We start from the raw sequence: 26,662 nt of genomic DNA, 5'->3' as shown, positions 1-26,662 counted from the left end.
TGGCCTCCACAGTCACCGGACCTGAACCCAATCGAGATGGTTTGGGGTGAGCTGGACCGCAGAGTGAAGGCAAAGGGGCCAACAAGTGCTAAACACCTCTGGGAACTCCTTCAAGACTGTTGGAAAACCATTTCAGGTGACTACCTCTTGAAGCTCATGGAGAGAATGCCAAGAGTGTGCAAAGCAGTAATCAGAGCAAAGGGTGGCTATTTTGAAGAAACTAGAATATAAAACATGTTTTCAGTTATTTCACCTTTTTTTGTTAAGTACATAACTCCACATGTGTTCATTCATAGTTTTGATGCCTTCAGTGAGAATCTACAATGTAAATAGTCATGAAAATAAAGAAAACGCATTGAATGAGAAGGTGTGTCCAAACTTTTGGCCTGTACTGTATATAGTCTATAAGTTATATATATACGTGTCACACGTCCGTAACACGACGCGTTGTTGCTTCAAGAGCTGACACTTTTGACCCCTGTGACCACACGACGTGTCTACGTACGCACGTCTGATTAGCATAGCAAGCTAGTTAGCATAGCGATGCTACGTGTCACACGTCCGTAACACGACACGTTGTTGCTTCCAGAGCTGACACTTTTGACCCCTGTGATCACACGACGTGTCTAAGCACGCACGTCTGATTAGCATAGCAAGCTGGGGGGATGAAACTTTGATAACTAAATCAAGCCATTTAAGGAACAATATAACCCTGTCTGCATGGACGAACGGGCCGCATGATTAACCACAAAACAAGCAAATACTTAATCTTAATGACATATAACATATACCGTTTTTTTTCCCCGTTAAAGGGTTTTTTTTGGGGGGAGTTTTTCCTTATCCGCTGTGAGGGTCTTAAGGACAGAGGGATGTCGTATGCTGTAAAGCCCTGTGAGGCAAATTGTGATTTGTGATATTGGGCTTTATAAATAAAATTGAAAATTGAATTGAATTAACACTCATTATGCTTCAGCTGAATCTTCTAAGCAAATGACCATGTTGAATTGAAATTAGTTTATCACGTTAAATGTCCGAAATTGTATGAAATTGCTCCAATGCGTTAACCAATCTTTGTGCATAATCACACAGCCTGATATGTCCTGCAAACACGGTGGGACTATTTTCTAAAAACACAGAGCAAAGAAATGTCTTTTTTTTCCTCCCCTGGTCTGCTGTCAGCAGCAGCGGTGGCTGCAGCGGGGATTTCAGCACCACGGACAGCGCGCGTACAAAGACTTTAAATGTGTTTACTGCTAGAGAAATTATACATAAGAAATGAAGACAGTGACATTTTCAATAAAAAACAACGAGTTGAACATTCATTTCAAGCTTTTGTAGTACAACGAATTTCAGAATTGTGCGAGTGACGGAGAGCGGGCGGCAGTGTTTGATGCAGGAAACGTGATATGGACTTGAAAATCAATTTCGGAGTAGGGGTGGTTCGGAATGGAGGGCTGTCCCCTGTTGGGACATTGTGCACGCACAGCCCTTCACCACCTGGATCCTAAAATAAACACCTGTTTTATTAGGCTACATAATCATGCTTCCGTGTTGCGCCATTCAAATAACAAGAATTGCGGTTTAATACTCTTAATTATAACAGCCAGCTTATTGAAAAATGTCGGGTTTAAATCGGGCTCGAGCCCATAATTACAGTTAGCTAATTGGACGGGCCGGGCCGGTCCCGGACATAACGTGCACAGGTTCGGGCCGAGTCGGGCTGGATTTTTTGGGCCCGATCTAAGCTCTATTAGCCGCTCTCGTGGAAAGGGGGCCAGTTCCGGGGAACCCACATCCACTCGTGCCCCTAGGTCCAATGTCTATGCCCGCGATGCGCCATGTGGGCAGCCGGATCCAGCCACAGCTGCTACTGCTGCCAAGTACTAACGGCTGCTAGCCCCGCCCGTTGGAAAGAGTGTGGGATATACCACTGCTAGGAAGGGGAGAGGGGGACTAAATCTTTTAAGATTTAAGGATGTCTGAAAAGCTGTTTCAATAAACAGTCAAATTCGCAAAAGGGCAAAATGCGAAAAAAAATGTAAACATACAGATGGAGGTTTGCAGCATTTAGGATCCAATTCAATAATAGGCTATATATTCCCAATTAGGCTGTTGTAGCCAATATATTATCTTAGTTAAATATTTTTAAACCACAGCCAGACATCGAGGGTGGTCAGTAGCTCTGATTTGTGAGGATAAAATAAAAATTTAAAAAAAATCATGCGTGTGTATATGCACGCGTACGTCTGCTGCGACTTGATTCATTTATTCATTCCACTTCTTGCGAAGCACACACACACACGCCTGCCTGCACGTGTAAACTATGGAGACAGACAGTTTGCCAAAGTAACTTGACGCGTTCAGGTGTTAATGATGTGTACATGCACTATGTGTGTGCGAGATTCACTCGCACACGCAGGTGTAGTGTATGTGTAGCGTTTATAACGCGCTGTGCACGCGTACTGATAAGACGTGTGAGCGCGTCATGTGAGTGGAGCGCACAACACCTGCGCATCATGTAGCGGGCGTGTGTGTAACACTCGTGTCTCCATAGTAACCCTATGTAAAATGTAGGCGTGCGCTCACGCAGTTTATAGATCTGATGTGTCCTAAGTAGGCGCAAGTGACGCGTTGTAGTGTAGTAAACGTTTGACCCCTCATACGCACGCACACACACACACACACACACACACACACCCACACATACACACACATACACACCTGGTGGGTGTGTCTTTTTATACTTGATCGCATTTCCTCCTTTAAACTAATAGGCCCTAACAGTGTTTTCTCCATTATTTCGAGGTGACTCTTGCAAGGCATTAGAAAGAGGATATGGAGCTCAAGGCTCTCAAGTGCCCTTCTAATTAATATTAGTTTGCAATTTATATTTCCTCACTGAATTGCTACATAAGTTTATAAAGGCTTTCTTATCTCCAAAACCATTTCAGAATCAGGGAAATATTTAATGCCTGCAGATGTTAGACAGTGTCTTGATATAAAGGGATACTTTGCTAAATTTCAGCTTTGTATCAAAACAGTGTGAGTAGTATGTTTACATGAACTGTGGTAAACTTCCGTCAATCTAACCAGTGCCTAAATGTCACTCCCCCCCCCCCCCAGCAAAACTCCACCAGATGACACAAATTGATGCAAAACACATCATCTGGCAGAGTTTGCTGACTCTCCTGTACTTCTGCATTTTTATATTGCCTGCCCAGGAAGTGTGCCAGGCTTTGAAGACAATTTTTGTAGTGGCCAAACATTGGTACTGCATTTTCCAGGGTCCATCACCTTATGCCCTGCAGCCCAAAATATTTTTTCCCATTGACTTGCAATGGGAAACAGATGTCTGTAAATCATCAGATAAATTTTTTTGAGTATCACAACCCCCACAAAATGAGTTGTCTCACTATCAGGATTTGATCCATTTGGTCCGATAACATTTGGAGTCTAGAAGAGCAGCAAGATTAGATAATTTCATGGAGACATTAACAAGATGAGTGAGGGGCTGAGCCAAAATGTTGCTATATTTTTTTAAAGAATACTGTATCTAAATTATATATATCCTTGGATAAAGTGGTGTTCAAATCATTAATAACTTTTAAGACAACTGACTGATCAACTGTCCTCATCTCAAATGAGTTGGCATTATCTCCATCAGGAGCTATAATATTCCTATTGATAGGGAAGAAGTTTGCTGCAAGATCTTAAACAGATTGAATGAAAAAATCATTAAATTTATTGGCCACTTGTTCATGATCAGAAATAATATTTCCCCGACTTTAAGTTCATATTTGTGAATATCATTGCCCTTTGGTTTTATTAAACTATTTAGTTGTTTCCAGATTATATTTCAATTTCCTTAAGCCTCTGACAGAGCTTGAATGTAATAATTAGCCTTTGAACAACACAGTTCCTTAACTACTTTTCAGCCCTTTAAATATTTGCAATTCAGTGTCAGTTCGTGTTTTGAGGAACGTCTTAAAGGCGTAATCTCTTCGCTTCATTAACTGGCGTACGGTTTCACTCAGCCACGGGAGCTGTATTTTCCTCTGTGGCTTTTTGCGTTGTTTAATAAACTTATCCGCAATACAGTCAATGCTGGACATTAATTTATTGCAACATTCATTTGCTTGTTTGTATTTTAGAACCTCATCCCAACTAACTCTTGTTAATTCATTCTCAGATTTACTCAGGTCCTTGTGTGGAATCTCAAGTTTTACAGCTTTATAATTATTGTTGAGAAATCCAGCCAGACGTTTCTTTGTAAATTTTCTTGCAATTACTATTATGTTGTGATCAGACAAACCACTAACAAGGTTGTATATTTTTATAACTCGGTCAGGTTTGTTTGCAAATATTAAATCTATTTGTGTCAGAGTATTCCTTGTTAGGGGAGTAGGTCCACTGATCATCTGGTGGAAGTCAAATTTCAATGTCAAATCTTTGAGTTTTTTTTGGCAGTGTTTGTTCAGCCAATTTATATTGAAATCTCCAAGGACAAGCTTTTAAACAGTTCTTCTAAATTCTCATTATACACTACCTACTATAGTGAAACATTTATACACAAGCATTCAATTGATATATTATCACATAGTGGAACCTCATTAGACTTGAACGATTCTTTAATATAAATCAACACTCCTCCTCTGCCCACAGCTCTGTCCTTTCTAAAACACTTATATCCCGGGACTTCAATCATAGTCGTTGAAATGTTACCATGTAACCATGTTTCGCTAAGACACAGAAAGTCAATATTGCAGTCGACTAGCAAAGTTCTGATTTCATCACGTTTGGGCATGAGGCTTCTAATGTTTAAGTGGCCTCCGAAAATGCCTTTAGGCTTTACAGTTGGATCCCAAACTACTTTGGCGTGGTTAACAGTCTGAAAAAAAAATATTCTGTCTTTGTTTAGTCCTTACGAGTGCTTGAAGTGCTCTTACATTAGTGGAGGGCATCTATGGTGGCATACGGCAAGCATTGTCAGTTGTGAGGCCCGTAATGCTCCGACCGGTTGTCTTGGCGTCGGCTGTTTCCACTCCAAACACTGACCAGCTGCCACGCCCCTGCCCGCCCTCCGCTAGCCCATCAACACGGAGATGCAGCAGTGTTAAATCAGCAAGCCAGGCCTCGTCGTCTGAAGGCGATCCAGACAGCGCATCGGCCACCTGTACCATGCTGACATCCGCTACAGACGACTCAGTAAGCTATAGTCCAAGCCACTGATGTTGAGGGAGATCCATCGCTTCATCAGCAGGTTGACCTGTCAGGCTGCTGGTTAACATGGTCGGGTTGGCCACGCCTGGCCTGGTCTGTTTGTCTGGTAGTGGATGATCCCTCAACTCTCCCGTGACAGTATGTGGCAGCCTATTAACCATCACGTCAGTGTTTGGTGTTGTCAGGTCACCGAAACCAGGCCTGGTCCGTACACCTCGGAGATGGCTCAGCTCAGCAGCGGGCACACCTGCCAGCCCCAGTCCGCAGTCCGACTGCTCCGTGCAAATGCCGTTTTGATTGTAAAAAGGGCTCAGGGCATGTGGGCCAGGGTTAAGCTGTATGTCTCCCGCTAGCAGAGCTAAGAGAAAAAAATATATTGCCACGTGCCAATTGTCCATTTTGATGCTATGTAAGTCGCTTGCTTTGGTGTGCTAATGACATAAATACATTGAACTTGGTTGAATAAATTCCTTGAAATGCCGAACTTTGTAAAACAAAAATAGTGGACGCTCTGTAAGGGCCCTCTCACCCATTAGGGATGCAGAATGGTGAAGTCCACCCCAGCACTGGGATTTTGTCTTTAAACTCAGCTAGTGCCAAGTGAGTGACTGCCTATGCTGCTCATATCTTTGCCCAAGAAAGGTAAATCAGGGTTCCAAAAAAGAAAAGAAAGAAAGCAAAGAGAAAGACAGAAAACTGACTTTGTTAAAAAAAGAAAATCAAAAGGTGCATAAGAGAAAAGTGAATCAAGGGAGGTAGGGTGGGGGGCCTGCAAAAACTGGTTATGTATAGGGCCAAGAATTTGGTGGTGGACAGAGCCAGGTTAGCTGTTCCCCATGTTTTCAGTTTTTATGCTAAGCTAACTGTCTACCCTGTCCATATCTAAAGGACAAATATGAGAGAGTTGACAATCTTCTCATCAAACTCTTGCAAGAAGGCAAATAAGTATATTTCTCAATCTGTGGAATTATTCCTTTAATGGATAGTCAAGGTTTGCAGCTCTGGTTTTATTTTCATAGAATTGGCCCTAAATTCTCTCAGTAATAACAACATTGTACTCAAGTTTATATCCGAGATGTGGGAATACAGTGTAGGAATGTTATTGTGTTTCTTAGCTATTACTCTGATGAGAATAATGTTATCAATACAAATTATGATGATCACAAAACCACTGCAATAAACCAGAATAATCATTCAAGGTATGAACGAAAGAATAAGAATCAAATTAATTAAAGGAGCTAATAATGTTTCCTATTTAATAAATCACATAGAGTTAGAGAGAGAGACAGGCAGAGACTATTTCAATCCTGAGTGCTGTGGTGCTGATTGTGTGTGAAGCCTTTGTGTTTCTCTGTGCTGTGTCTTGGTGGGGCAAAGCACCTCGCTGTCAGTGCCATTCAGTCAGATAAAAGTGTGTGTGTGTGTGTGCTGTTGAATGCGCTTGTGTGTGTGTACACATAAAGTCAGCTAGGTATGAATCAGAGAGAGAGAATGAGGCCAAGGGAAGAATGACTAGATGATCAGACTCCCAAACTGCTCCTTCATGTACTGCAAACAAACACAAGGGTCATCATCCCAAAAACTAGAATGGAATGGAATATGGAAAATAATAGAATAGAACAGAATAGAATAGAATAGAATAGAAGAGAATAGAACAGAATAGAATAAAATTGGAGTTTTTCATTTGATTTGACAACACAGAAAAGGGTAAGTTCCACTGGGGAAATTTAACTGCAGAAATTCAAAGCGAGGCGAGTTCACAAACGTCTAGTCACCATGGTCCTCAAAAGTAGAATGGAATAGAATAGTGAATGCCTTGGTCAACCAAGTTAAAATGACACATTGTACTGGTCTCACTGAGGAAAGGTATGAATATTTTATACACCTCTCCTACCACATAAGTCAGTAAAGTCTAAAAAAAAAAAGGTAATAACAGGCTGTTCTTTTCATTGGGTGCTGGCTAAGCGACTGGCAGAGCAGTGCAGTAATGCACCCACTTTAAAGGTGACCAGACACATTCATTTTTTGCCCCATAGTTCTGCAAGGGCTATAAATTTGTCGCCCAACTGTTGACATCGCTTGCAATATGCTGCGCTCAGAGTGTGATCACCACATGCTCTGTGAGCAAGAACAAGGCAGTGCACTCTTTCTTGTCTGCTCACACAGATGCACACACACAATGGTGGCCAAATAATAAAATCCTATGGACCCCTAATGAAAGCAAAGAAGAGGGGGAGAGTGAAGAAGAGACAGGGATGAATAACAATCACTGCTGTGATGGGGGTGGTAGTGTGTTTGTGTGTATGTATGTATGTGTAGGGGGAGGTATCAGCTTCTCCCTCCAGCAGCAGTGAAAGCAAACTCCCAGCCTCTCTGTCCTCCTACTCCTCCCTTCTGGAATGGAATCCACCAAATCACTGCTAAATGAATAAATGACAATGAACGGACAGACAAGGCAACAGATGCTCACGTGCCTTTACAACCAAACCACCAGCATCAGTGCACACATTCCTCTTGACTCCAATCTGAACCAGGGGTCCAGAGGCGCATTTCTATCGCCCTGCTGCTCCTGTCGACTTGGGGGTGGGTAGAGAGAATATTGCAGAAGATTGCTATGAATGTTCATGACAGACATTTACTTCACACTATCACTTTATGGCTACAAGGCCCGGGCACACGGAGGCAATAATGAGGGGAGCTGCACCAAAGTGCTTGAGCTGTTTGTTTGTGCTGATCACATGCATTTATGAAGACACTGATCCGGGCTTCAGAGCCGACTATGGATCAATAAAATTATCTTTGGGGAGCTGCAAGCAAGAGAAGTTAAACAAAAACTTGCTAAATTCATGAGACAAGGGACTTTGCACCTGCTGCAGAGGATGAATATTTTAGCTCAATTATTGGAGTTCTTAAGCACTAAAAGGCCATGTTTGTTCGGCTCCTCTGGTTTTGTAGCGTGCCTAAATGTATTAAGTCTCCATCTGCTTTTAACTTCGATTATACCCCCTCTATACATTAATTGTTTTATTCTGCTAGTGTTTGAGACCCCAGCACACCCACCCCCTCCAACTCTGTCTCTTTCTTTTGCTCCCTTCTTCCATAAACTCTGGAGCTGACTTTGTTCTCCAAATGTGATTAGCTTCTCTGGGACGCAGGGAGTAATTGCATTACTGCATTGTGAGCATTTGGAGCTATGGAAATGTTGGGTGCCCGTATCAAACCTGTTTAAATACCAAGTGCACTATGGTAAAAGATGTGCAAAAGAGGAGTGAATGCAAACATTTTGCAGACATGGCTCAGGCCATGAATAGACACTGGGAGTAGGAATAAAGGTTTTCCACCAATTTAGGGCTTCGGGGGTCAAAAAGAGCTTCTGGTTGGTGTCTGTGCACGTTTGGAATATTTAATAAGATATTGTTTTCAGGCAAATGCGCAGAAAGCTGTAGAAGCTTTGCAGATGCATTATGTTGAAAGATCAGCCCGCACTGAATAAACTGGTTCAAATGGATAACATCATCAAGTCCTGAGACAAGACCGTGTTCCCCGAGATGGTTTTTGTATTCCATTTTCATGCAGACAGTTGATAGCAGCTGGTGCTAAATTATTTATTGTTTTGCAGATTCTGTATCTATCTGTTTCTTAAGGTTAATTGTCCTCCTGGAAATGATTCTCAAAGTGTTGCCTGAGAAATTACTTATTAAGCAAGCAGTGAGGATGAGCAGGGCAGTTATGTGTTTAGTCATCTTTAGAAAGCTTGTGTTGTTGGAGTTGTGCTCCAGATGGTCACCTACAGTCTGTCTCATCTTCAACTTATGTATCTGATTTGAATAAGCATGTATGAGGGTTTAATAACCTGTTATTGCAATAACTAGTGTCCATATTAACTGAGCGCATTTCCCATCTCTGTCTCTCTGACGCACACACAAGCACCTCACAAACCTCACGCACGCGCGAGCAAAAAAAAATAAAAAATGTGAATGGATGTGGAAAAGCTGCTTGGTACTCTACAATCCCCCATGACAACTCATTTCCTCACAGTTGTATGGGGTTCGGAGCTCCGCTGGAGTCTTGTTTGGTCGGCTGTAATGGCCGGGTCCTGGTGCCAAACAAACTGCGCCAGATGGTCTCCAGAATACAAGGTTCCAGTTGTGTTCATTCGTTAAACCTTAGATCTCTCTCTCCCTGTTTCTCCGTTTCTCTCTCTGCCCTTGCTTGTGCGTGTGCATATACGTATACATGACTAAAACTAACTATAAAAAAATGCTTGCCTGAGCTTGTGTGTTTTGGTTGCTGCGCTCATTATCAAGAAACCCATCCTGCGGGGTGTTTGACGTGATGTTGAGGGACAGAGCTGTTCGGCGGCGTGACCAACTCTTTAAAGGCATTCATTAGAGTCCGGCCCCCTTTCAACACGATTCGCTTCACAGCTTACCCGGCTTATACTCTCACCCATAGACCGCCGCAGATGAGAAGCACGTGAAAAAAATATTGCACTCAAAACATCTACACAAAGTGCCTGTGCATGAAGAACAGGGTAGTCAGCTGCCACTTGAAAGAGCAGAAAAGACCAGATACAGTATAAGCTCATGGCATGCATACATACCGATGCCAAGACATCCTGTGCGTCATAGTGAAGAGGGACAGCTAACCAGCTGTCCTGACTGGGCTGGGTTACATGTTATATATCAAAAGTGTGCCCGTCAAGGCGTTGGGTGACAATGCTGTTGACTGAGGTGACCATATATTTGCCTTGTCTAATGAGAATTTGGACTCATCGCGTCTCCACGCTGTCTGGAGAGAACAGACCCAACCTTCCTGTGGTTTTATAGCAGTGAAAAACGCCAGGGGAAGCTTTTTGAGTGGATGTTTTCTTCTACAGTTTATTTTCCATTATAGGGGCATCACTGTTCCTCAATAAAATAAAATAAAATAAAATTAAAAAGTGTGTGTGTGTGCGTGTGTGTGTGTGTGGGGGGGGGGGGGGGGGGGGCATTAGTTTTTTTTTTTTATCCCCCACTTTCTTTTTCCTTCCCCCTTGCGCCTCCTTCTCATCTCCTCTGGAGTTTGAGTGGCCACCAGCCAGCTTTTGATTAGAGAAGCATTTGTCTTTCCCGGGATGTGAAAAGGGGGCCGTGGCTGTTGTACAAGTAGTTGGTTTGGGGCGGGTTATTTTGGGCAAGTCTGTGTGCAAACGTACCTCAAACGGAGAGAGGGAGCGAAGGAGAGAGCACGGCGCACAGAACAGACGCAGGGAAGAGAGGGCGCACAGATTTCAGTAGCATTCAGCTGGTTCTCCGCAAACTGGACGCGCGCAACAGATCTGTATGGCAAGGGAGACAAACACAAATTCGGATGCTTATATTGAAATTAAAACAACTTGAGCGAGCAAACATTTAACAATCGAATGTTTTTTCTCTGACTCACTACGTGGAGAGACATGCAGCTGCTGATTGAGGGAGCACGGCGTTTAGTAAATTAAATCCGGGATTGACCTGCGCTGCATTTTGGAGTTATTTTTGGGATCCCTGTCTGGCTTCCACAAAAGGGAACCGGGAAAAATGAGAGGAATATTTCTGATTAGGATGTGGAAAGTTGTGGCTGTTTTAGCGGTGGCAACACAACACGTCACCGGTAAGACACTGAAATATCAGATTCACGAGGAGCAAAAGGTTGGCACGGTAATTGCTCGTTTAAAGGAAGATGTCGCAGATGTTCTGTCTAAACTTCCCAGCTCAGTGTCGCTCCGCTTCAGAGCCATGCAAAGAGGGAGCTCGTCTTTCCTTGCGGTGCGCGAGCAGGACGGAGAAATCAGCATCAGGACCAAAATTGACCGAGAGAAACTCTGCGAAAAGAATCTCAATTGTTCTATTCAATTCGACGTGCTGACACTCCCCACGGAGCACCTGCAGCTGTTTCACGTCGAGGTGGAAGTGTTGGACATCAATGACAACGCACCTCAGTTCGCCCGCGCCATCATCCCCATTGAGATCTCGGAGAGCGCGGCCGTGGGAGCGCGCATTCCCCTGGACAGCGCCACAGACCCAGACGTCGGGGAAAACTCACTGTACACGTATGCCTTAGAGCCCAACAACTTCTTCAAGATTGACATCCAATCCAGGACTGACGGAGCTAAATATGCAGAGCTGGTGGTCCTCAGGGAGCTGGACCGGGAGGTGCGCTCCGCATATGAACTTCAATACACGGCCTCTGACAGGGGCGTTCCCCCGAGAACGGGTTCGACCCTCCTCAAAATCAGTGTCGCTGACTCAAATGACAACAGTCCAATATTTGACAAGCCAGCGTATGTCATTAATCTCCCAGAAAATTCACCTGTTGGCACTCTGCTCATTGACTTAAACGCCACTGACGCGGATGACGGTACTAATGCCAAAATAGTCTACACATTTAGCAGTCATGTGTCACCCAAAATAATGGAGACATTCAAGATTAACCCTGACAGCGGCCGCCTGACCCTCATCAGGCGTGTGGACTATGAGGCCATTAACTCTTATGACATTGACGTTCAAGCGCAGGACATGGGTCCAAACTCCATGCCAGTTCACTGCAAGATACAGGTCAAAGTAGTAGATGTGAACGACAACAAACCAGACATCAGCATCAATCTCATGTCCTCTCAGGGGAATGGGGACGCAGCTTATATATCTGAGGCTTCTCCTTTGGACACATTTGTGGCTTTGGTGAGGGTGGAGGACTTAGACTCTGGGTTGAATGGAGAGGTTGAGTGTAAACTTCACGGTCAGGGATATTTCAAACTGCAGAAGTCCTATGAGAACAACTACATGATTCTGACCAATGTGTCTCTGGACCGAGAGAAGAGGTCAGAGTTCAGTCTGACGGTGGTTGCAGGGGACAGAGGGACCCCCAGTCTCTCTACTGTCAAACATTTCACTGTGCATGTAACTGATGAGAATGATAATCCGCCGTGTTTTGAAAAGGGCCAATATGAGATCTTTAAATCAGAGAACAATGCCCCTGGAGCATATCTGACCTCCATCATGGCCACTGACCCTGACCTGGACGCCAATGGACAGGTGAGCTACTCCATCTTGGAGAACTCTGTTCATGGTAGCTCCATCTCAACCTACGTAACCATTGACCCCTCTAATGGCGCCATTTATGCACTGCGTACATTTGATCATGAGGATGTTAGTCGTATCTCCTTTGTTGTGCAAGCCAAAGATGCAGGGAAACCATCACGGCTCAGCAACACAACAGTGATTCTGAACATCCTGGATGAGAATGATAACCCTCCAGTCATTGTGGTCCCCCAACTTTGGAACTTCACCGCTGATGTGCCTGTGTCAAAGTTCACAGAGGCTGGACACTTAGTGACTGTGGTCAGGGCGACTGATCGTGACACGGGGGTCAACGCTGAGCTCATTTGTTCCATCATCAGTGGCAATGAGGAGGGCTTCTTCATTATTGACCCAAGAACGTGTGAAATCCATGCCAATGCCAGCCTGGAGAACTTCCCCCATGAGCATGCTGAGCTGACAGTCAAGGTCAGAGATCAGGGAAGGGAGAGCCTCAGTGCTAAGGCAGCACTTAAAATCACTCTCTATGAGAACATGGAGAACCACGTCCAGGTGATGGACCAGGGAGAGTCTTCCCTTGATGTGTCCCTGATTATCATCATCTCCCTGGGGGCAATCTGCACCATGCTCTTGGTCATCATGGTGGTGTTTGCTGCACGCTGTAACCGGGAGAAGAAGGACACAAGGAACTCCTACAACTGCCGGGTAGCGGAGTCCACCCACCAGCACCATCCCAAGAAGCCTTCGCGCCAAATCCACAAAGGTGACATCACCCTGGTTCCCACAGTCAACGGCACTCTACCAATCAGAGCTCACCACCGCTCACCTTCAACCACGCCCCCTATGGACCGAGCCCAGATGGGGAGCCGACAGAATCACCACAGCCGCCAATCATTAAACAGCCTAGTGACCATCTCATCCAATCACATTCCAGAGAGCTTTGCTCTGGAACTGGCACACGCAACTCCACCAGTGGAGGTGAGCACACAGACACACAGACACACAGACACACACACACACACACACACACACACACTCACATACAAGTAAATTATTCTCAGAAATTTCAAATGCGGACCCTGAGCCCCTTTCCAAATTTTCTCTCTCTCTCTCTCTCTCTCACACTCACACACACACACACACACACACACCCACACACACACAGACACACGCACTAGCCCTCTCATACTCACACAGCTGTCTCCCTTTGAGCAAATTAACTCATCTCCATGTGTGACAGTGACTTAATCAACACTGCCCTGTAGTTCAAACTTACTCTCATTAAAAGCAACTGTTGATGATTACAGATGTGTCTTTGTCTTTACCTTGTTTACATCCTGTCATCATAACCTCCATCATAACCACCACTCACCCCTCAGTCATATGTCTCCATATTCATCTCGACCCCCCCACCCATCACCACCACCCTATGTTGTTTTTAACATCATCCATTTTGTCTCATCCATTTTCAGCAGCCTCTCCATCATCCATTTTGTGTTTACTCATCCATTATTTTGTCTTCTGTGTTCTTTCTCTCTCTCTCTCTCGCTCTCTCTCTCTCTCTCTTTTCTTCCTCAATTTACCATCTGTTATTCATCCCCCCTGTTCTGTTTCCTTTTGTTTGTTTTATTTGGTTTGTTTTGTTATTTTTGGATGTAGCAAGTCTCACAGCTTCTGTCCATGCTCCATCAGGGCCAGTACCAGCCCAGACCCAGTTTCCGTGGCAACAAATACTCCCGCAGCTACAGGTAATTTACCCCCCCCCCCAAAAAAAAGGATGATCTTGTCTTTACTTTTAAACCACCTGTTTTTCATTGTGTATTACATGTGCGCAGTTTCTTCTGTCAGTGACTCAGTTACGTGTAGATCATGGTTTGATGGTGTGTAAATGTATTTTTTTTTCATATTCCAGTTGTAATCACACCTATGTCATTCAGTTCAAAAGTATGCAACTCATCTGTCTGAATGCCATGACGATTTTCTAAATACTTTTATTCTTAAAAAAGGGCTTACATTATAAAGTGTGCATCCATCATTATTTGATCATAATATCCTCCTATGATCTCTGGATGATAGTTATCAATGTCCCTAATGGCTGTTATGATAGATTTATTGATGGGATCTACCTGCATGGAGGATTTATGGACCCGGGCTTGTCTAGAGATTTGACGGATTCCAGAAGCAGCCTTGTTTTATATGATGGATTTATTTGTCATTAGCCTCCTCTGAGGGCAGATTGATCCCATCAGCCAGAAAAAAATGCTTTGGATTTGCAAAATGTGAACTTTAAACATTGTTTTTTTTTCAGATCTCTGACTGATTGATACCAATGTGTGTTTGTACCCTCAGGTATGCATTACAAGACATGGACAAGTTCAGCCTGAAGGACAGTGGCCGTGGGGACAGCGAGGCGGGGGACAGTGACTGTGACATGGGTCGGGAATCCCCCGTGGACAGACTGCTGCTGGGGGAGGGCTTTTCTGATCTGATACACCTCGAAATGCACCATCGACTTCACCCAGGTGGGTTTTTTTGCTGATCCTGAAAGTTTCTCCACCCCCTTCGAGGTTGCAGTCTCCTTACCACAACTTGCCAAATTAACTTAACTCAGCTGAGTCACACACCTCACACCCTCTACAGCAGCACCTCACATTCAACTATCACCTCAACATCAGAGCACAATCACACCTCATCACATCTTGCAAAAATTGCGAAGATGGATTTTCTTTAAGTTTGATCGACTTTCAAACCAAATGTCTGACAAAATTACAATTCTTGTTCCTGTTAGAAACGAGAAGACTGAGATGTTTTTTTTTTTTCTCAGATTATGAGACCCAACTTAGCAGCTATCTTCCTTCAGACCACACCCAGCCCTCACTGTACCTCCTGCCTGACAAATTTTAGCAACACGGACAGCGTCAGGCCTAAGCCCATTATTTGTCTGTACACCTACCTATACAGCCATTTCATTCACCCTGTTGCCAACACAATCCCCATTGTACTCAGCCCCATTCTTCCACACAGCCCTCATTTCCACGCTTGTTATCACACTGAGAGAGGTTACAGTGTGTCTCGCTGTTTGTGTTACTGGGTGTGTGTGTGTGTGTGTGTGTGTGTGCGCGCGCACGCGTGCCCGCTATCTGCCCCTAAGTTAGAGTCGTGTCTGTAAAATCCTCCCTGGAGCGGAGATGAGTCGTCTGTCACTCATCGGTATGCGTCTCAGTGTGCTGTTTTTTTCCTCCTTCCTTCCCCCCCCCCGGTGACTGACAGTGGTGTGCTTTCATGTCTGAGCTGAGGAGAATTCATAGTAATTGCTTTTAGAATGATGTTATTCTCTCTCTCTCTTTTTCTTACTGTGTCCCTCTCTCTCTTCTACATGCCTGGAGCTCCTTAGCATCTCTCTCTCCTCTGTACTTGTTAATGTATTCTCTATCTTTATTATTGAGATGGATAAAGGGAGGGGTGGCGGACATGGACAGTCTTTCTGTATCTCTTTTTTTTCCCTCCCTCTGAGAAAGACTTGGAGGTGTTGCACCACTCCTACCCCCCCCCCTTCCCTTCCACTATCTCTTATGCTAATATGAAAAAGGGGAGGGGAAGGAGATAATGGGCAGAGAGGAAGGATTATCCTGGTTTCTCTTCATTAGATTTAATTTGTTTAGATTTTTCTATTTAGATGGGCAAATGTGGCTATTCATGCTAGATATGATAAAATAACTAAACAAGCAAATCCCTGCCTCAGCCGTGTAGTGGGGAGATGCCGGCATGCTTGGCAGATCAGTCAAATATTACATTAACATCTGTCTGTAATGGGATCTTGTAATTATTCATTTATTTATCTAGATTTGTGATTGTTTTCATATCTGGCACTGCTTGGATATTCCTGCTGTAAGCTGTAAATATCAGCAATCTGCTCCTCCAAGCAGGGAAATGAAGAGATCAGGAGAGAAAAATACAGAGCTAATCACTATCAAGCTGGGCTGTGATTTTGATGAAAGACTGAAGCACTGTCATATGAAAAATTGAGCAGGTTTGCACACAGAGGGCCGAATTCACAAAGAATGAACTGCAGCCACTGATAGCACATTGAATTGCACTCCATTTGCACCCACAGTTTGCTCCGTCTTAATGTCCTATTCACAAAGGATATTGCGCTAATGATATACCAGCGCAAACACGCACACAAAGTTTGGCAGCTGAGTGCAGTTTGCCCCTGATTTGCCCGTGATTGCAATAAGCCACATGGCAAAGTATAAATGCTGGCTTTGCACCAAGAACACTGTGGCAGAACAATGGCAGACTTTGTTTGGCAAAGTACTGAATACTGTATCCCCTCATGTAGTGAGTCTGCTGGTGAGTCAGTCTAACAGTGTCGGATGGGTTGAGGCTGTGGATTTGACCAAGTCTGACCACTTTATCACTATTCCCTCTCACTTGTAGCTGTTTTTTCATTATCTTTTGAATTTAATATGAATTATGGAACCGTTTTTGTTCACGTTTGTTTCCCCCGTTTTGTAAAATAAACTAGAACTAAAGTTGCTTTTGAAGTGCGTGACAGAAAAAACAGTTTTGAGAACGACCGCAGACTGTCACCTGTTCAACGCATCAATATCTTCAGATGCCATTAAAGTAATAATGATTATAATAATAATGTCAAAATAGTATTTACAGACTGATTTAACAGACGATCACTGCTGCCACGATCACTGGAAAGTCTGGGCGAGAGGCTTCCACAGAGGAGCACCCAGTTTGCACCAGCTTTCTAAAGACGTTATTTACTTCACTCAAACTGCGTGTGGCTATTAGCGCTGGTGTTAGTGAATTAGACGTTGTTTATCAATGAGGCTCATTTGCATAGAAAGGGGCAATTTTTGTGCCAAATATATGCATATTACCTCATTTAAATACGTGCAAATAACACAGGAGCACCGAGATGCAATCTGCTTGGCAGCGCAGTTAGTGGAGCATTTCACCCTCTTTGTAAATTTGACGGTTTCTGTTTGCTCCATTTTTACCGGTTTAGTGGCCGCAAAAGCCACGCAATCCTTTTGTGAATTGTGTATTTATAAACTGTTGGCTTAAGATGTGATTGGTCAGACTCAGCAGCATCCTTGCCCTTCTTTCCATGTTAAAAATCAGCACCTTGACCTCAGACTGAACTAAGAGAACAATATATCACCCTCCTCACCGCAGTCTCAGGATTTATGTTGACATTGTTTTGTGCCACAGCGACAAATAATTTTAACCCTTTAAAAACGGATCTCCCACAGTTGGCCTCAGAAGGTTGTTGCTTGCATGATTTTGTTTAAATTGATCTAAAATAAGAATCATAATAGCTGGAACACTTATTCCTTTAGCAGCAGACAGCTAAGGCTTCTGTCTTCCCCGTCATCAAGTTGTAACATCATATTACCTGACCTTACTGCGAAGGAAACATAGTATCTCATCATAATTACATGGCAATTTCATGATGGCCTCAGGAGGTCATTGTTTGCATAATCCTGTATAAATAGTGATATGAAATAAAATCCATAATTATTAAAACATTAAATTTTTTAGCAGCAGAAAGCTAAGGCCTCTGCCCTCCATGTCATGTTGTATGCTAATAATGACGTTATGTTACACAGGGTGTAAAACCACACAAAAACTCACTGAAACACCAGAAGAATAAATGAAGGCCTTTTCACTCTGCTCATAAAAATGATCATATCTCAAAAACTGAATAATGTACATATTTTATATAACGTATGGAGTGTTCAAAACTATTTTCTTTATGTTTCTCCATTTAAAAAAATCTTGTGGTTCAATGTTTTGTGTTTTTATTTTGTAAAATTTGATGGAAAAAAAAACAGTTTATTGACTCACATAAGCTTTTAGCTCAGGTTGTACAGATTTTAGGGATATGAAGCATTTAAAGATGTGTAGGCTTAAACGTTTTCTGCAGCTGGACCTGCTCCTGACTGTTTCTATGTCTTCTTTTTGTCTTTAGCTATGAGACTGTGCACAGATGAATGTCGCATCCTGGGACACTCTGACCAGTGCTGGATGCCCCCCCTCTCCTCGCCCGCTTCCTCTGACTACCGCAACAACATGTACATCCCCGGGGAGGAGTCCTCTCAGCAGCCCCAGATCGATGATGACCAGTCCTCTGTTGAGTCGGAGCGCCGCAAGAGCTTCTCAACTTTTGGCAAAGAGTCTGGAAGTGAAGAGGTGGGGGCAGGGGGAGTTGTAGCCGGAGGAGGAAGTGATGCTTGCGCAGCTGGAGGAGGGGCTGGCTCCCTCCTCACAGAGATGAACTCTGTGTTCCAGCGGCTCCTCCCCCCTAATATTGACACGTACGCTGAGTGCACTGAAACAAGCCCACCCTCGTCCTCATCCACCACTGAGAGAGGAAGCGTCCGTGGTGGCAACATTGCAGGTAACCATAGTAACAATGCTGTTCCTCAGGACAACCGGAGAGGGTTGTTGCCAGGTGGGAAAGGTCCTGCTTATCCCCCAGGTGTGGCTGCATGGGCAGCCAGTACCCACTATCTAAATCCTGGAAGTGGATCTGTGGGAACCAATCATGTCCCCTCTTCTTCCTCATCCTCCACTTCCACTTCTGCCTCCACCAACGGACAGCTGCCACACCTCAAATGGCTGCCAGCTATGGAGGAAATCCCAGAGAATTACGAGGAAGACGACTTTGATGGCGTCTTCCATCAGGGTCATCAGGGTGGCAAGCGCAGTGAGAACCGCCATGAGGCTGGCATGGATGCTAGTGAGCTGGTCCATGAGATCAACAAAATGCTGCAGGATGTCCGACAGAACTAGAGAGAGAGAAAGACAAGGCATAGCATGGTTTCACATTTCACCACATTCTGGCAAACGCTTGTTCTTTGTGCCAACATATGTAAACTTTATGATGACTGTTTTCTTGTTCACTGTAATGCTTGTGTTGTTTATTTTACCAAATATCCTCTTCACCACTCAGCACTGAGAGACTCACAGAGAAAAGTAAAACATGGCACTGAAGTTGTGATTGAGGAGACTTTAAGGCATCAAAGCAAGCGCGCGAAGAACAGATTGCTCAGTTGTTATTACACTCTCTCCGAACGTTGCCTGAATGGATGATTTCAAACGGAAATCCACCAACAAAAACTGTACCCTTTCTTCATTTGTGATGTTTACAGCAGTGTGAACACACTCCACAGGGAGGAACCAACAGTGATCTAATTTCCACTTTTACAGTGTACAATATTGTACAGTGCCTGTTGAGAAAGCCAAACTCACTTGAATATTGTGCTGTCTCTTGTTTTGTTATAATGGAATGTAACTGTACAATTTAACCTTTGTATTTAAAGAAAACACTCTTTTTTACTTATCTATATTTATATGTGTCAATGTAGGTTTGTACAGAAAAAGAAAACAAATGTCTATTTTTTTATATTTGTCACTGCATGTCTGAATATCATTTAATGTGTGTCTTACTCTGCCCTGTTTATTTTATAAAAACACCTGTATTTAATTTTGGTATTGATTGTGTGTGTGTGAGTATTAAAAATTACCACATTACAATGCAGTTCCATGTTGGAAGTTGGTTTTGTATGGTAACATTGTGACCATTGATGATAAATAAAGTGGAGGGATTCATAACAGGGTCTGAGAGGTGTCATCTTTCAGTCATTTCATGACCTACTTAATTTATTTCTCATATTTTCTGCACTTAGTGCATTCACTTGCCCCCCTGTCTCTTAGCACTCCCCAATGTTTAGCATCAGAACTGCAGCATCTTCTGTATGCACAGACAAAACTTGCCACGTGCTCTCTCGACAAACCTGTGGCAAGCCTTATTATACCAACATTCACATACATTACTCTGCTAATAAACATGCCATTAGTTGTAAATGTGTTCCCAAATGATCTCTTTAGATTAAAAAGCATTTAGCCATTAATTTAGTTTCAGAATGGGGTTCTCTGTCTCAGTTTCTCTCTCATCCATGACAGCATCACACTTATGGTAAATATGCTTAGCAAATGAACAGCATATGATAATAGCTGCACATGATGAGAAATCAAAAGCATGATATTGTACACCACATATGGGCTGGTAATACAATTAAATAGTAAGTGGGTGGTGAGCTCCCCCCCCCCCCCCCCCCCCCCCGCCCTCACTCAATGTTGATGATCATGAGGGTTTAACTTGGCGATAATATACTCCTGAGCAAGAACACACACACATTACCCACACACACACAGTCAAGAGAAAATAGGACATTTAGTTGCATTTAAAAGTGGGAAATTCAACTAAGGCTAAATGAAGCATTAACCTCATGAGACAGAGCTTTAACAAGGTAAAGGTTATAATTTGCATACACACAAACACACGAACATGCACACACACACACACACACACACACACACACACTTAATACTGAGCTCATTTGTCTTCATCATCAAAGAGGCAAAGCCTCAATACATACCCAGCACTGGCTGTGTGTGAGTGAAGGAAACTATGGAATGCTAGGTTCTAGCTTAGCTTATGAAAAAAGCTAGGCTAATATAAATATAAATATATATATGTATATATATATATATATATATATATATATATATATATATATATATATATATACACATATATATTGAAAAATATGTTCTATATATGTCTGTTTTAAAATTACAGACCTGGACAGTTTAAGGAGTAAAAATGTGCAAAATGCCGTTCAGGGGATGTGCAGAAGTTCACAGTATGAAGGCTAAATAGACTATGTGCAATGTACAGAGATAATAGTCTAAGAGATATGTGTTACTGTAACACACAGAAACAGATGTGAAGACGTTAATGTTCAGCCCGTTTTCATTCCCAGGTTATCAAATACGGATGCTTTGTCCCGCCCCTCGATCTATGATACCGCCGTCAAGTACAGCCTTTGGCGTCTTTATGGGACACATTGGGCTTTCAGCTAATTCCAATGTCAGTCCATCCACAGCAATGTTTGATATATATATATATATATATATATATATATATATATATACATATACACTGCCTGGCCAAAAAAAAAGTCACCACCAAAAAAAAAGGTCATACACTCTAATATTTCGTTGGACCGCCTTTAGCTCTTTAGCTTTGATTACGGCACGCATTTGCTGTGGCATTGTTTCGATAAGCTTCTGCAGTGTCACAAGATTTATTTCCATCCAGTGTTGCATTAATTTTTCACCAAGATCTTGCATTGATGATGGTAGAGTCTGACCGCTGCGCAAAGCCTTCTCCAGCACATCCCAAAGATTCTCAATGGGGTTAAGGTCTGGACTCTGTGGTGGCCAATCCATGTGTGAAAATGATGTCTCATGCTCCCTGAACCAGTCTTTCACAATTTGAGCCCGATGAATCCTGGCATTGTCATCTTGGAATATGCCCGTGCCATCAGGGAAGAAAAAATCCATTGATGGAATAACCTGGTCATTCAGTATATTCAGGTAGTCAGCTGACCTCATTCTTTGAGCACATACTGTTGCTGAACCTAGACCTCACCAACTGCAGCAACCCCAGATCATAACACTGCCCCCACAGGCTTGTACAGTAGGCACTAGGCATGATGGGTGCATCACTTCATCTGCCTCTCTTCTTACCCTGATGCGCCCATCACTCTGGAACAGGGTAAATCTGGACTCATCAGACCACATGACCTTCTTCCATTGCTCCAGAGTCCAATCTTTATGCTCCCTAGCAAATTGAAGCCTTTTTTTCCGGTTAGCCTCACTGATTAGTGGTTTTCTTAAGGCTACACAGCTGTTCAGTCCCAATCCCTTGAGTTCCCTTCGCATTGTGCATGTGGAAATGCTCTTACTTTCACTATTAAACATAGCCCTGAGCTCTACTGTTGTTTTTCTTCGATTTGATCTCACCAAACGTTTAAGTGATCGCCGATCACGATCATTGAGGATTTTTTTCCAGCCACATTTCTTCCTCGTAGACAATGGGTCCCCACTATCCTTCCAGTTTTTAATAATGCGTTGGACAGTTCTTAACCCAATTTTAGTAGTTTCTGCAATCTCCTTAGATGTTTTCTCTGCTTGATGCATGCCAATGATTTGACCCTTCTCAAACAGACTAACATCTTTTCCACGACCACGGGATGTGTCTTTCGACATGGTTGTTTAGGAAATGAGAAGCAACTCATTGCACCAGTTGGGGTTAAATAACTTGTTGCCAGCTGAAAGATAATCGCCCATGCAGTAATTATCCAATAGGAGGCTCGTACCTATTTGCTTAGTTAAATCCAGGTGGCGACTTTTTTTTTGGCCAGGCAGTGTATATATATATATATATATATATATATATGTATATATGTATATATATATATATATATATGTATATATGTATATATATATATATGTGTATACAGTACAGGCCAAAAGTTTGGACACACCTTCTCATTCAATGCGTTTTCTTTATTTTCATGACTATTTACATTGTAGATTCTCACTGAAGGCATCAAAACTATGAATGAACACATGTGGAGTTATGTACTTAACAAAAAAAGGTGAAATAACTGAAAACATGTTTTATATTCTAGTTTCTTCAAAATAGCCACCCTTTGCTCTGATTACTGCTTTGCACACTCTTGGCATTCTCTCCATGAGCTTCAAGAGGTAGTCACCTGAAATGGTTTCCACTTCACAGGTGTGCCTTATCAGGGTTAATTAGTGGAATTTCTTGCTTTATCAGTGGGGTTGGGACCATCAGTTGTGTTGTGCAGAAGTCAGGTTAATACACAGCCGACAGCCCTATTGGACAACTGTTAAAATTCATATTATGGCAAGAACCAATCAGCTAACTAAAGAAAAACGAGTGGCCATCATTACTTTAAGAAATGAAGGTCAGTCAGTCCGGAAAATTGCAAAAACTTTAAATGTGTCCCCAAGTGGAGTCGCAAAAACCATCAAGCACTACAACGAAACTGGCACACATGAGGACCGACCCAGGAAAGGAAGACCAAGAGTCACCTCTGCTTCTGAGGATAAGTTCATCCGAGTCACCAGCCTCAGAAATGGCAAGTTAACAGCAGCTCAGATCAGAGACCAGATGAATGCCACACAGAGTTCTAGCAGCAGACCCATCTCTAGAACAACTGTTAAGAGGAGACTGCGCGAATCAGGCCTTCATGGTCAAATAGCTGCTAGGAAACCACTGCTAAGGAGAGGCAACAAGCAGAAGAGATTTGTTTGGGCCAAGAAACACAAGGAATGGACATTAGACCAGTGGAAATCTGTGCTTTGGTCTGATGAGTCCAAATTTGAGATCTTTGGTTCCAACCGCCGTGTCTTTGTGAGACGCAGAAAAGGTGAACGGATGGATTCCACATGCCTAGTTCCCACTGTGAAGCATGGAGGAGGAGGTGTAATGGTGTGGGGGTGTTTTGCTGGTGACACTGTTGGGGATTTATTCAAAATTGAAGGCACACTGAACCAGCATGGCTACCACAGCATCCTGCAGCGACATGCCATCCCATCTGGTTTGCGTTTAGTTGGACGATCATTTATTTTTCAACAGGACAATGACCCCAAACACACCTCCAGGCTGTGTAAGGGCTATTTGACCAAGAAGGAGAGTGATGGAGTGCTGCGGCAGATGACCTGGCCTCCACAGTCACCGGACCTGAACCCAATCGAGATGGTTTGGGGTGAGCTGGACCACAGAGTGAAGGCAAAGGGGCCAACAAGTGCTAAACACCTCTGGGAACTCCTTCAAGACTGTTGGAAAACCATTTCAGGTGACTACCTCTTGAAGCTCATGGAAAGAATGCCAAGAGTATGCAAAGCAGTAATCAGAGCAAAGGGTGGCTATTTTGAAGAAACTAGAATATAAAACATGTTTTCAGTTATTTCACCTTTTTTTGTTAAGTACATAACTCCACATGTGTTCATTCATAGTTTTGATGCCTTCAGTGAGAATCTACAATGTAAATAGTCATGAAAATAAAGAAAACGCATTGAATGAGAAGGTGTGTCCAAACTTTTGGCCTGTACTGTATATATATATATATATATATATGTGTGTGTGTGTGTGTGTGTGTGTGTGTGTGTATACATAATATAATAGCTAATCAAGTAGTTTTGCCTAAACCTCACTGTGACCGTTTGACAACGTTAACCACAATGTTGTTACACCCAGGAGACAGCTGTGTTACATGCAGATGCTAAAGGGTGTGTCCCATAGGAAAGCCAAAAGGTGCCTTCGACATCAGTATCACATGGTGAGGAGAGTACATACTTCTACTGTTATTATACACATATGACTATTGTCACACAAGTATACTGTCAGATATTAATACATACTTTCAACATATTGTACCACAGTAGCCAGAACTATAACTATAATATTATTACTTTCATTAATGTTGTTGTAAGCTACTGTCATTACCTGCATCTCTCTCTCTCTCTCTCTCTCTCTCTCTCTCTCTCTGTCTCATTGTGTCATATGGATTACTGTTAATTTATTATGCTGATCTGTTCTGTACGACATCTATTGCACGTCTGTCCGTCCTGGAAGAGGGATCCCTCCTCAGTTGCTCTTCCTGAGGTTTCTACCGTTTTTTTTCCCCGTTAAAGGGGTTTTTTTTGGGGAGTTTTTCCTTATCCGCTGTGAGGGTCTTAAGGACAGAGGGATGTCGTATGCTGTAAAACCCTGTGAGGCAAATTGTGATTTGTGATATTGGGCTTTATAAATAAAATTGAATTGAATTGAGAGTGAGAAAGTGCTGGTATTTGATGACCTAGGATGAGAAGACGTTGCAATGTAACTAGGGATGCAGTGATTTTGAAATTCTGGGCAATACCGATGTTTAAAATAACACTTTAGCTTATTGCTAATACTGATACCAGTGTTTTTTTATTGTTTTTATTTTGTTTTTGTTGTTATTTATTCCCCAAGAAATCTACACAGTAAAAATAACTGAACTGTTTTAAAAATAATTAAGCCCTTTATTACACCACCTTTGAATGAGCAAAATTTTTATGTATGAAACAACCCTTAATATAACCTTTCATAAAAGGAACATCTTTTTTTGAAAGATGCATAAAAACCTTTTTACTCTATGTAACATGTCAAAATTCTCTCTCTAATGACTGTTATATTGTTGTGAAAACATCAACAAATTTATCCTTCAAACAGCTGTTTTTATTCAAGTCTCTTACCAAAAACTGCATTTTAAAAGATAACATTGAACACATCATGAGAAAATTATGTTTTACCTTTGTCCAGTACTCTTTTTTTTAATTGAATAAAGTTTGAACACATCATAATATAACTCAGCTCAACCTCCATTAGCTAATGTTAACCCAGCTCTCCTTCTGCCGATTTTGACGTGGATTATAGTATTATCAGGGAAACAATGGGCTGCATCCTCCAATGAGACGATAGTAAGTTTTTTGCATCCTTTTGTCCCAAAGGTGTCCTGGGGAAGATCTCTGTTGGTCCCAAACATGTTGTCCCCGAGACGACAGGACACCGGCTGCTACTTGCCATCTCGTCACACAATAGTGATGTCACAGAGCCCATTTGCCAAACAGCCACTGTATTCGTCAAGTAAAATGATTTGTTACTATGTTCGGTCTTATTTATTCACTACAGTGTAGCATTGTATAGCAGGGTTCAGAAAGCTGTTGTGTTGGTGGGTTTGTTTTGTACTGGTGGTGGGTGGGGTATATAGGTACCTGTCGTGTACGCTACAAATGGAATGTGTCTGCAGCTTTACATGTCCTGCATATGCTGCCATACTATTGCTTTAACTAAGTTTTCGCAATAGGAAGCTTTGTGACACGAGACAGTTAAACTTTCACAAAGCAGCAAAAAATGCAAAGTATTTCACCAAGTGTGTGTGTCATTTGAAAATTAGATTGGCAATGCATGATGGACGATCTTAAGCAACAAGAAATTTCTTTGTCATAGGGTAATGGTGTGTGTAATAGAAAAAAATACATCGGGTGAACGATCTGGTAGTGCTCATTTATTACCACTCAGGTAATTAATTTTGGACAAATACAACAGTGACAGTGGTATGATGTTGAAATATGAACTCCTGCTTATTATTGTCTTAGCAAATCCACCATTAAATTGTTTGTCAGCATCACTTGCCTATCACTCATATCTTTGATTCTGAAAGCTTCCATCCTCTCTGTCCTCCTACGGCATATTTCCATATCTCACTCTCATCTTCTGGCTATTTCTGTCTGTCCATCTGTCTGTTTGAGACACACATGCACACACGCACCCATAAATATTCTCCGTCACACACACACACACACACACACACACACACACACACAAACGTGCACACATATCCCAGTAGCATTCTCAGCTCATATCATAGTCACGTGTCCCCACAGACATTGGAGTT

General features: G+C 42.7%; 1 protein-coding gene across 2 annotated transcripts; it reads left to right on the top strand.

The window, feature by feature from the left end:
* Positions 1-10,355: 10,355 nt before the first annotated feature.
* LOC117251778 (protocadherin-18-like) lies at positions 10,356-19,907 on the top strand. 2 transcript variants are annotated; one of them, XM_078163354.1, is made up of 4 exons: positions 10,356-13,253; positions 13,935-14,023; positions 14,625-14,797; positions 18,265-19,907. In XM_078163354.1, the coding sequence occupies exons 1-4, from the start codon at positions 10,779-10,781 to the stop codon at positions 19,086-19,088; spliced, it is 3,561 nt and encodes a 1,186-aa protein (XP_078019480.1). In that variant the 5' UTR covers positions 10,356-10,778; the 3' UTR covers positions 19,089-19,907. The 2 variants fall into 2 exon arrangements, with proteins under 2 accessions (XP_078019480.1, XP_033474205.2); XM_033618314.2 differs by having other exon boundaries at positions 10,357-13,253; positions 13,968-14,023.
* Positions 19,908-26,662: the final 6,755 nt, after the last annotated feature.

Source organism: Epinephelus lanceolatus, chromosome 3, assembly GCF_041903045.1.
Source record: "Epinephelus lanceolatus isolate andai-2023 chromosome 3, ASM4190304v1, whole genome shotgun sequence".
Lineage (NCBI taxonomy): Eukaryota > Metazoa > Chordata > Actinopteri > Perciformes > Serranidae > Epinephelus > Epinephelus lanceolatus.
Note: the sequence above shows the minus strand (reverse complement) of the source record. Positions and strands in the feature narration are given on the sequence as shown.